Source organism: Orcinus orca, chromosome 15, assembly GCF_937001465.1.
Source record: "Orcinus orca chromosome 15, mOrcOrc1.1, whole genome shotgun sequence".
NCBI lineage: Eukaryota > Metazoa > Chordata > Mammalia > Artiodactyla > Delphinidae > Orcinus > Orcinus orca.
In genome coordinates this window covers 57,110,673-57,122,821 of record NC_064573.1, presented here as the reverse complement: position 1 = coordinate 57,122,821, position 12,149 = coordinate 57,110,673, and the positions used below count along the sequence as shown (strand labels likewise).

General features: G+C 52.9%; 1 protein-coding gene across 1 annotated transcript in view; it reads left to right on the top strand.

Annotated features, from left to right (window-relative positions):
• The window catches only part of L3MBTL4 (L3MBTL histone methyl-lysine binding protein 4), a 352,526-nt gene extending 341,724 nt beyond the window's left edge, over positions 1-10,802 (top strand). The window contains exons 18-19 of the mRNA XM_033439375.2: positions 2,000-2,062; positions 9,253-10,802. Of these exons, the coding sequence (XP_033295266.1) occupies positions 2,000-2,062; positions 9,253-9,432 (243 nt within the window). The 3' untranslated portion in view covers positions 9,433-10,802. The remainder of the gene's footprint in view (positions 1-1,999; positions 2,063-9,252) is intronic.
• Positions 10,803-12,149: the final 1,347 nt, after the last annotated feature.

Here is a 12,149-nt window from a genome sequence, read left to right as displayed (position 1 = left end):
ACTTGGGGAACCAGGTGTGCTGCCCCCACCAAGGCCAAGGCCAAGGCCGGCCACCCTGGGCTCCAGCAGGGCCGCCATCACCTGAGGAAAGCAGCAAAGTCCACACAGCTGTCCTGGGTGGAGGCAAAGGACGGGGCGGCAGCTTCCTCCTCTGTGGACTCATGGAACCGTGTGAACGCTTCTCCGCATTGACCACGACGTGAAGAAGGAAGCACGTGCTGAAGGGGAACACGAGAGGGAACCCTTCCGTTACTGCTCTGCGGTCTAGTGAAGTTCACCACTTTACAGTGAGGCAATGGGCTTTCTACTGAAGCTCAAATAGAATTTATTCTCGGGACTGGCAGTACTGAATAATGATACCAAATCACGATCCGGGCCAGAAGGGTCTGCCTCAGTAGATTGCATGGAACTTGTTCTTTACTTTGGAAAAAGGCAGGTCGAATAGAATCAGAACCTCTTTCCAAAAAGACAAGAGAATTTCAGACACGTGGTAACGAAACTGTCCGAGGAAGACAGCGAGGACCTGCCCCGCAGCGCAGCCCTGTGTACTCTTCGGTTTAGCACGTTATTTATCCCCACTTAAAATCCAATCTACCTCTGACACGGACAGTGCTTTCTTGGCTCACAATACTAAGAAGAGGGAACGTGATCCTTTTTTTAAAATTTGTATTTGTTTGCCCAGAAAAGGACATTTTAACCTCTGAAAACCATCAGAGCAAGACTCAGCCCTGTTTTGAGAACAGAAGTTCCTGGAGCGTGTGTTTACGAGAGACTGTCTGTGGGGCGCGTCCCTGTCCCCGGGGGCCGGGCATCCGGGGGCCCTGGTGCTGGCATGGCTTCCCCAGGGGAGCCAGTGATTGAGAGGCACCAGCGTGTGTCTTTAGCTAATTCCTAGAGCCACTTTTCTATATTCACTTCCCCTACTGTGACCCGCGGCCCCCTCCTGTGACAGAGCCATCCCAGAAGAGCCCTCCTTCAGCGCGGTGGCTCCTACCAGGCGGTGTCGCCAGCACCCTGACTCGTTTTTCGTTGTCACAATCGTGCGCGCTGGGGCTGCTCCCGGCACCTAGCGGGGATGTCGCCAAACACCCTGCGGTTCGCAGGGCAGCCCCACATTGAAGAAGGATCAGGCCCAGCGTTGGAGTCGCACTGGGCAGGAAACCTCCCCTTGAGCGTGTTGTCTCCGCCCCCAGCTGTTCCCTGTGACCCCACGTCAGGGTTTCACCTTCAGCACCTCCCGCCCCCAGCGCTGAGGCGGGGGGCGGGGAGGGCCTTGGCCCTGAGTGCGCATTAGAACCAACCCGGGAATCGAATCCGTGCCCAGCCCTCCACGGGATCCAGCTTGACAGATTCGGAATCTCTGCAGCATGAGCTGGGCCTGAGATCATCGTGTTTAAAGCTCTCCAGGGGGTCCCAGTGCATGTCCAGGGTGGAGAAGGGCTGCCCCCGGGGCACTCACTGGCCACGTGTGGCCTTGAGGAAGTTATTAAACCTCTTTGGGCTTCAGCTTCCTCATCATTTTTGTGGGAATTCCCTCCGCAGGGAGGTCCGAGTACCCATTGTTGGCCAGACGCTGGGGGAGGCCCTGGAGACTCGGGTACGGGAGACGGGACGGCCCAGGTCTGGAAAGGCAGACGGTGCCTGTCATCACTGCTGTGCACAGGCCACTGCCTCCTGCCCTCCCTGACCCCCAGGCTGGACAGGAGGGTCAGACGATGGAAGGTTCCAGGATGCCAGGGCTCCACACAGATGGAGGCTGTTATTGGCACCATGGTGACTGTAACCCTATGTAGGTCAGCCTGGAAATGAGGCTAGAAAAGATAGTAGGAGCTGGTCTCATTTCCGAGCTGGCGAATGCTACTGGGGCTTGATAGCTACTGTTTAAATCCCAAGCGTTTGAGGGATGCAAAGTGTATTTTACTCAAATGTTGAATGACTACAACCCAAGGTATTATTTCCGGTGCACGTTCTGAATCAGGCTTTTCATCTCGCGCTGTAGGTGGCTGAGTTCGTACAGTCTCTGCTGGGCTGCGAAGAGCATGCCAAGTGCTTCAAGAAAGAGGTAGGAAATGGAAAAATTACATATGTTTCTCTACGACTAGGCCCGGAAGTGCTTTGTTTCCGTTTACTTAAGTGTAAATAAGGGCAGTTTGGGGGAGGCAAGACAAAGAGGTCCAGGCAGGAGGGGGCCCAGCGGGGCAGCCTGTCTGGGTCGCTGACGTGAGCTGTGCTTTGTCGCTGGAGTCTGCAGCCTCATCTCTGCAGCCGCTTGTGACGTGTCTTGGGACACGTCACTCGGTTAATACCTGCATTGTGACTGCAGCCACGCTGGGGCAGAGGGGACCTGCCACGGGCCTGCACCCAGGAAAAGGGGGGCTTGTCTGCTCCAAAGTGGAATTAGGACCGTCCTACCTGTCCTTGCCCTGCCCCTACTTAGGGGGACATGGAGAAACCACACAATCCTTGAAACTGTTGGTTTCCTCATCTGCCTCCGGGGTTGCTGGTGGGATCAGCACAGAGAAGGCTTAGTAAAGCTCCGTAAGCGCTTACTGTTCCCATCATCACCATCACTGCTTTACTCTTAGGACTACCGGCTGTAAGGTCGGATCTTAACAAACGGCACCGCGAAACAGAGGAAAGCTTCAAGTGAGCTGTATTAGGGAGCGCTCCTGGGCGAGGTTCACTGGTCCGAGGGAAAGGGGCCAGAGAAGTCGCCCCCGGGCGAGGGTTGGGCAAGATTTTATAGGGGAAGAAGGGAAAGGGGTGTGGTGAATCTGGGAGGGTGCAGGGTATTCCTTATTTGGTGGTCTTTTCAGGTATCCTGGGGAACCGTTAGTCCCGCTCCTCAAAAGGCGGGAAGGCTGGGCCGGGTGCAAAGTCCCCAGGTCAGTTTCTGGAACTGGGTGGTCCGGAGAGTTTCGGTCTGATGCAACCTGTGAATCTGATTGTGTTCCCCTGCCTCAGGCCAGTTGGCCTTACATCCCGACATCTTTGGTGTAATGGGGCGGCGTTCTGATCTCTGGCTACTTCATGCTGAATGGGGGTGTCGAAAGGGGAGTCGGGTGACCAGAGGTCCGAGGCTTAGGGGAGACCAGTGGGGGGTTCTGTAGGAAGCAAGGTGTAAGGGCCGAGGAGCATTTGGGTTGTGGCCACCCGAGAGACTTCCTCCATGTGCCTGCGAAGGAACCTAAGAAAACAGGGAGCAAGCATGAACAAGATACAGATGAGAATTAAGGGGCCTAAGATTGGTGTTAGCCAGGTATAGAGGGTGGATCGCCACCAATCGGGAATTGGGGAGGCGGACTGTTGGTGTTTGCGTTGGAGTTCTTCTCTTAAGCGATGGAGGGCTTTTACGTTGTCTTTGACGAGTCCTGTTTCATTGATGTAATAGCAGCGTTCCTCCTGTGGGAAGAGGCAGGTACCTCCTTTGTCGGCCGTCAGGAGATCCAGGGCTCGTCGATTTTGGAGGGCATCTCGGGCTACTGAGGTGATCTGGCGCTGGAGGGAGGTGATGGAGGCGGCAGAAGCCTCGATGCCTAGCTGGAGTTTCTGTTCTAGGTCACGGGATGTTGAGACACTATGTGTTAGGGCCCCTTCCCCGATGCCCGCAGCAACAAGAGAGGAGGCGAGGGAGTTACCACCGCATAGGCTGCCCGTCGGCGTCCGTCAGGACAGAGTATTGAGCTGCCATCTAAGAAGAGGGTGCGGTCCGGGTTTGAAAGAGGGGTATCAAAGAGTCCCTCTCTCGGCGGGCTGAGGGCCTCTACGAAGATAGGCAAGAGGGAGGCCGGGTTTAGGTGGGGGAGAGAGGTCGAGGGGGATAGCAGGGTTTTCAATGAACAGCAGGTGGAATTCCTGGATGCGGGAGGGGCCCAGGAGGGAGAGAGACGTGTGGCCTAGGAGGTCGACCAGCCGGTGGGAGGAAAACACGCTTAGTGGGTGGGACAGAGTCAGTTTGAGTGTTTGTTTTGGTCAGTTCGGCTGCCGTTGCTAGGGCCCGAAGGCATGGTTGCCATCCCCGAATGGTTGGGTCTAGCTGTTTGGAGAGGTAAGCCACGGGGCGGTAGGAAGGCCCTACAGGCTGGGCAAGGAGTCCAGTGGCTATTCCGGCCCGTTCATCCACAAAAAGGTGAAAAGGTCGGTTTGGGTTGGGCAGAGAAATGGGAGGAGAAGATAACAGAGCGTTATGGACGGTGAGAAAGGCCTGTCGAACAGCGGAAGGAGAGGTGAGGGGTCCTTGAGGGGTTTCTTTAGCAGCTAGATATAAGGGTTTAGCGAGGAGAGCAAGGTTAGGGATCCAGTGTCGGAAAAAATCCTATAGGGCCCAAAAAGGAGAGAATTTGTTCCGCTGTTTCCGGAGGCTGGAGTTCACGGATAATCCGGGTGCGGTCGGCTGTTAGACCTTTTGTGGTACGGGTAAGGTGGAGCCCCAGGTAGGTTACAGAAGATACAGATAACTGAGCCTTGGCTGGAGAGACCCGATAACCGCAAGAGCCAAGGTAATTGAGGAGATCTGCAGTATGCTGTCTTGAGAGGCTGAGAGATGGGCTACAAAGGAGGAGGTCATCTACATATTGAAGGAGTGTGCTGGGGGTAAGGGAGCAGGAAGTGAGGTCCCGTGCCAGCGCCTGACCGAAGAGGTGAGGACTGTCGCGGAAGCCCTGGGGAAGAACTGTCCAGGTGAGCTGACTGGAAGTATGAGTATCCGGATCCGTCCAGGTAAAGGCGAAGAGGAAATAGGAGTCGGGATGTAGGGGGATAGTGAAAAAGGCATCTTTGAGATCCAGAACCGTAAAGTGCATTGTGGATGGGGGGATATGGGAGAGCAAGGTGTATGGGTTTGGTACTACCGGGTGGAGAGGAATTATGGCCTCATTGATTATTCGGAGGTCCTGGACCAGGCGATAATCCCCAGAGGCCTTGCGGACAGGCAGGATGGGGGTGTTGCAGGGAGAGTCAGTGGGGATAAGGAGTCCCTGGTTTAGGAGTCTGGTGATAATAGGTTGTAGGCCCCTAAGGTCAGTCTCAGAGATGGGAAATTGGGGCCTTGATGGAAATTTGGAGGGGTCCTTTAGGCAGATGAGGACGGGGGAATGGTGTGTTGCTATTATGGGCTTAGAAGTATCCCAGACTCGGGGATTGATTGGGTTCGGTGTGATTGGAAGAGGGGGATAGGAGGGGGAGGGTTCTAGAGACAGGCCGAGAAGAGGAAGCAGGAGTTGGGAGGAGGGGACCTTAGGGTCAAGTCTAACCAGCTGGAGGGAGGCCCCTAAGTGGAAAAGGACATCTCGGCCTCGCAAGGGAACTGGGCAAGATGGTATGACTAAGAAGGAATGAGTAAAAGGGAGTCCTTCGATATGACATGGGAGTGGACCAGTCTGGAGTGGGAAGGATGGTTTGCCATCAATACCCATGACCGAGATCTGGGAAGGAGAAACTGGCCCGGAATAAGTAGGCAGGACCGAATAGGTAGCCCCCGTGTCCACCAGAAATGAGATGGACTTACCCGCTACCCGTAGCGTTACCCTGGGCTCGGCGAGGGCGATGGGGGTCTTCGAGTCCGGGCACCGTCAGTCGTTAGCCAATCCCAGCAGTTCGAGTGGTAATGCCGTTGGGTCGGCCTGCCCCCAGCGTGGAGACACTGAGGGAGGGCCAGTCGTAGGGCAGTCACTCTTCCAGTGGCCCGTTAGCCCGCAGCTGGGACACAGCTTAGAAGGAGGTCGGGGATTGGGACATTGGCGAGCCCAGTGGCCTTCTTTTCCGCATTTGAAGCAGGCCCCCGGCGATGCTGTGATCCATGGGAGATGGCCGGCCTTAGGGCGGCTACAAGAGCTTGGGTTTGGAGGGCCACCTTCTGGTGCATCCGAGCCTGTCGGCTGGATTCTGCCAAATCCTCACGGCCATTGTAGACTTTAAAGGCCATCTTTACCAGATCTCGAATAGAGGTTTGAGGGCCGTCCTCTGACCGCTTTAATTTCTTTCGGATGTCTGGGACTGATTGGGTGATAAAATGGGTGGCTAGGACCGCTGCCTCTGCCGGGGTGTCAGGGTCCAGCTGGGAGTAGAGAGTTAAGGCCTCTGTAAGGTGATTGAGAAAGATAGCTGGATTTTCGTTAGGTTCTTGGGTTATCTCTTTTAGTTTTTCAAAATTGACTACCTTATGAGCGGCAGCCTGCATGCCAGCCAGGAGGCATTGGATCATGAGGTCGCGTTTACGACGGCCATCTTGGCCATCCTGATAAGTCCAGCCTGGATCCGTGCCAGGTACGGCAGTCGCTCCGACAGGCATGGAGTTGTTGGTAAGGTGAACCTGATCTGCATGGTTTCGGGCAGCAGTTTGAATTCTTTCTCTCTCGTCAGGGGTCAGATAGAAGATAGGATCACAAAGATATCGTGCCAGGTTAGATCGTAAGCTTGAGAGAGGTAGCGAAATTCTTTGAGGTAGCGGGAAGAGTCGGCAGAAAAGGAGCCTAATCACTTTTCTATTTGAGAGAGATCTTGGAGGGAAAAGGGAACCTGAACTCTAACTAATCCTTCCGCTCCTGCTACCTCCCTCAGAGGGCAGAGGAGATTTGGATCGTGGGAGTCGTGAGAGCGTGTATGTGCGCTAATTGGCGAAGCAAGGGGCGTGGGAGGAGAAACCGTCGAGGGAGGCGGGGGAACGGTTGGAGGGGCCGGAGCGGGTTCGGGAGGAGGAGGGACCGCTTCAGGGTAGGGTGGAGGTTGGAGAGGAGTTCTGGAGGGGGGAGAGGCGAGAGATTCGGGTGGGTCGGCTAGTGGAGAGGGATCATCGTCAAAGGAAATTAGGGGCTTGGATGCAGGAGATGTAGAAGGAAGGGCAGGAGCGTAAATACCAGAAGGCCTGAACACTGGGGACCTCGGACCATTTGCCCGTCCTGCGGCAGTAATTATCTAGATCACGGAGGATGTTACAATCGAAAGTCCCTTCAGGACTGATTGTCTAGAGGATATTGTGGCCAGGCCACAGTGGAATAGAAAACAAGCCGTCGGCAACGGAGATCTTGGGAGAAGCCGAGGGCTGTAAAATTGGCTAGGAGACACCCCAGGGGCGTCAGGATCTGGTTTCGATTGTGAGGTTCCCATGACCCCCAGTCTGTCCCTGAGTGAATGGAGAGGGAGAAAGGCGTCCCTGGTCTCAGTCTCCAATTCACGGCATGTCGGAGGGCAGTCAGGCGATTGGGACGTCTCCACAATCACCCGAGGCCCGACGGGTCGGAGAGCAGTCAGGCAATTGGGACGTCTCCACAATTGCCCGAGGCCCGGAGAGAGGACGGAGGAGTCCCTGACGCGGCCGCGATTAGGGACAGGGAGTCCGGTGGGCAGGGACTCTGGGGGTCGGAGGGAACAAGGGAGGGGGACTTACCCCGTTTTCTGCCGGATCGGGTGGATGAGTAGAGGTTCCCTGGTTGTCTCCTGGGGGAGGGGAGGAGCGGCCCGCGCGGTAACCCGCGGGGCTTGGTACCCCTCCCGGGTTTCGGCACCAAATGTAAGGTCGGATCTTAACAAACGGCACCGCGAAACAGAGGAAAGCTTCAAGTGAGCTGTATTAGGGAGCACTCCCGGGCGAGGTTCACTGGTCCGAGAGAAAGGGGCCAGAGAAGTCGCACCCGAGCGAGGGCTGGGCAAGATTTTATAGGGGAAGAAGGGAAAGGGGTGTGGTGAATCCGGGAGGGTGCAGGGTATTCCTTATTTGGTGGTCTTTTCGGGTATCCTGGGGGACCGTTAATCCCGCCCCTCGAAAGGCGGGAAGGCTGGGCCGGGTTCAAAGTCCCCAGGTCAGTTCCTGGAACTGGGTGGTCCGGAAAGTCTCCAGGTCAGTTTCTGGAACTGGGTGGTCCGGAGAGTTTCGGTCTGATGCAACCTGTGAATCTGATTGTGTTCCCCTGCCTCGGGCCAGTTGGCCTTACACCGGCCACTTGGCCCGCGAGTCTTGCCTGAAGTTCTGAAGGTTGGGGTGTGGCCGTAGGGCGGTGCTCTCCACCACTGTGGGAATGTGCTCGTTACCCCATGGGAAGGGTATTCCACTCTCTAGATGGACGATTCTTCATTAGACAATATATTAGACATGGAAGCTTTTAAAACTCTCAACATCCCACGTGGGGTCCCCAGGGATCCCTCCTTCCTCAGGGAGACACTGACACCATGGTTTGTATTGTTAACCAGAAAGGATTAGAACCACAGGGCTGGGTTCATGGAAGGGTGTCACCCTAGCAAACTTCATTCTGTCCTCTTGGTCCTGGAACCTGGACTCCTTCTGAGCCCATCTGTGAAAACAGGCAGCGTGACTGTGGGACAGGCCACAGTCGCCGGGACTCAAACTCTGAGACCACCCTGGGGCTTCTAGAAACCGGAAAACGGCCTGCACGGTGGCACTGGCCATCACGTGACCTCAGGAAAGCCATGACATTTCAGACCACAGTATGTTGTAAAAGTTAATAAACAAAGCATTCATTTTGAATGTACTTCGGCTTATAATGGTGTTTGGCATAGGAGTCATTTTAAATACAGGAGGATTAAAAGGAGAAAACAAAAACCAAACCAAGCCACTGGCCGAAACCCCTTCACATTTGGTATAAAGACTTCAAGTATTTTAACTCTGTGTATGTTTACAGTGGTCGTGCACATTTAATTTTACAAATTAAAACAGATCTTTCTGTCTCATCAGATCATGTTTCGTTGCTTAACAATCCATGAAAAATTTCCCAAATCATTAACTATTTCATTGTAACATGAATTTTGGTGACTGCCTGGTCCCTCATCCTAGGTAACACTGTAATTTATTTCCTTCTGCTGTTTCTGGAGTGCCCGGGTGTTTGCAGTGCTGCACTGTTATAAATAACACCATTGCGTGCTCCTTGTTCATTGTTCTCATGGGAAACATTCCTGGAGATTTCACTTGGTAGACGGAAGTGGGTTATTGTTAAGGCCCTTTATACAAATTCAGTCCAAAATTTTAAAAATGTAACAATAGAAATTCAGCCTAGGGACAGTTCATGTACACTGAATTCACATTTAACAGAATGAACCCCTCTTTGATTTAACTTAGCTTCAGCATTCTGGGGAAAACAGAATTGACGGTGGTCGGACTAAGATGCCGTCGTGGTCTGTGGTCCCCAAGCTCTCGTAGGCCACCGCGTCCCCATCACACAGCTCAGCACCCAGGGGCCCCTGGAGGGCAACCAGACTTGAACAGCAGGATATGTTTATTTGTGCTGATTTATTGATCTACAGCAGATTGATGGCAAAGCCTTCCTGCTCCTGACACAGAAGGACATTGTCCAGGTGATGAAGATCAAACTGGGTCCAGCCCTGAAGATTTATAACTCCATCCTCATGTTCAGAAGCTCCCAGGACCTCGCCGGGGAAGGTGCTGTCTCAGGCCAGGAAGGCAGGGGGAACGTCTGCACCTGATGGGCTGCGGCCACCACGCCTTGTTCTCTCAGCAGGAGCACCGGCCACATGAACTTGATTTCGGTGTGCCCGTGGTCACGTCCAGGTGTGATCTGGACCTTGTAAAGTGGCTGCGGTTTTTATGTTTGCAGGGTTTGCTGGCTGGTCCAGCACCAGTGACGCAGAGGCCCAGGCACATGCAGGCTTCTGACCGGCCTCATCTCGGCTCTGACGTGCTGCAGCGACCAGACCAGAGCAGCCCGCGCGCCTTTATCCTTCTCCCTCGCCCTGGAGGAGGTCACTTCCCATTTGCAAGGATGCAACTCTCCAGTGGTAGAGTATCAGGAAAACGGTTTTCACACACACATTGTTCTGTTTTCACCAGAACGGCTTCTGAGCTGGGCTGCGATTTGCCCTCCGGGTGCAGTGAGTCTAAGAGATAGAGGCCTGGTGCTTTAAACAGACTTCTGTGAGATTTGTGTACTTTACTCAGGAAAGCATGGATCGTTAAAAAAATTAGTAATAAGCACATGTTTTCATGATCCATTAATTCTCCTTTGTGTTCCACAAACCGTTTCTCAGTTGTGCTGCCAGGGTCTCCCGAGTGTGCCCAGCCAGCCAGGCACCTGGCAGAAGCTGGCAGGACTCTCCTGAGGACCCTCCACCTGCAGTGTCCCCGCAGGGACCCGTGTCCTCACACAGACACACCTCCCTCCCCCCCCAACCCCCGACGTCGTCACAGCTTCTGCTCTAAGGGTCGCCTCAGGGGGGCTGACTTGTCCTGCAGGCTGTCTGCGTGTGTGCCACGAGCCGTGTTACATGGGGGCCCTGGGTACGTCTTTACAGAGACACTCCATTAAAGGGAAGATTTCTAAAGTGGGGAGCTGGGTGTCTAGGATATGTTCAAACAATTCTTATTTGTTCTCAGCCCTTATTTGTTTTGTGTAAGTGACTACATTTGCGGCTGAAGTTACGTGGCGTCAGCCTCACGGTATGGGAGCTCCATCTTTTTGGTTGGTTTTTTTGGGTGGCAGGGGTTGTGTTTTTTTGCAGGTGGGAGAGAAAAGAAAAAAAATAGAGTCAGACCTACAGTACCTATTTGCTTCAGTTAAGAATCTTACGGTTTAAGAAAGTTGCTTGGAGAGTTTATCAAACTTAAAGTCACCGAAGGAAAAAAAATTCTTCTCTAAGAGGTATACTTGTATTTCATTCTTTAGATCCTCACCTTAACTAAATGGAATTTTAATGTATTATTGGTTAATGTGCATTTTTCTTTCTGTGATGTTTTATTTGTTGTTTGGGTTTTGTTTTGTTTTGTTTGACTGCCACGTACAATTAAAATTCCTGCTTCTATGTTAAAATTTTAATATATTTTAAATGATAATAAACAGATAAAAATAAGACCTCCACCTCACTGCTTTTATGAATATGTTGTAATAGCCTGGAGGCTGTCTTTCCAGCTGGGAAGGAACAGAGGCAGTGGCCCTGCACCCGTCGGCCGGTAGAGAAATCGGCCGCTTCTGAACACTTTTGGAGTATGTTTTCTCAGGGAAGTAAATTTAGGTGTTAATGATTTGAGTGTTTTAAGTCTGAGGGTTTTTTTTAATTAAACAGAACCTCAAAATTGCTCATTTATGTAGGCTCCATGGAAGACATGAGATTTGTGGTTTGTATATTTAATACATGTCATTTTAAGAGAAGGATCTAGAACAGGACAGATAATTCCAAGCCAGATTAGGGTTGAACTGTTGTGTCCCTAGAAGACGGTATGATCGGACAGAAAGAGCTTGATCCAGGAGTGTAGCCGCCTGCTGCAGCACATCCCCACTTTGTCATCCAAGTGCCTCGACCTTGACATTCAAATGGCCCCACCAGTGTGAACAGTACCCATCACCAGGGCAGCTGCCTGAGCCAGGAGACTAGAATCCTCTGACTCTTTGTCAGCTTCTGGGCTGTAATTCTTCTTCTACCAACACGGCATCACTGGACGTGGACATGGGCAGCGAGGTGTGCAGCCGGCAGCCAGCACTGGGGCTCTCACGCGCCCCCCTTCCCCTCAAGCACAGCTCTGTTCTCTCTCTCTCGTCTCACACACACATAGTCTGAGCTGGACCAAGACTGAACCCCCTCCTTAAGTCTCCACACTCACCCCTCTTTTGGGCCTACCCTTTTGCATCTGCTGAGCCCTCCGCTGAGGTGTCCCCTCCCCCGTCCTCCAGAGGTTTCCTTAACGCCTTAGCTCCTGGGTTCCCGCAGCAGCCGTGCCTCCCATCCTATGCTCCTCAGTCTTTATTATTACTTGCTTGTCTCTCCCCACTAGTCTAGGGTCTGTGAGGACCAAGACCGTGGCCTCTTCCTCTTCACTTCTTCCTGGCATCTGGCTTAGTATTTGGCACATAACGGGCACACAGCAAGTCATTTGTTGCATCAATGAACGAAGCAAACCAATCAAACTCAAATCTAGATTCCAGCTCTGTGACTTCCTAAATAGTTGTAACGTCTCCATAAAATGAGAAAATAATACCTACCCCCGAGGGGTTTTTTCATTTGATTTTGAGGATGTGTGCATGTGTGACTGCAACTGACACAACACACAAATAAGATGCCTGACACCTAACAGTAGCCACTAAATAGGGGTCAGGAAAGTAACAGCAACAGCGATCCATTTTTTTTTAATAATCTTGCAGGAATCTCGCGCGTACATATTCAAATTTGCATCAAGCCTGACCCCAAGGGGC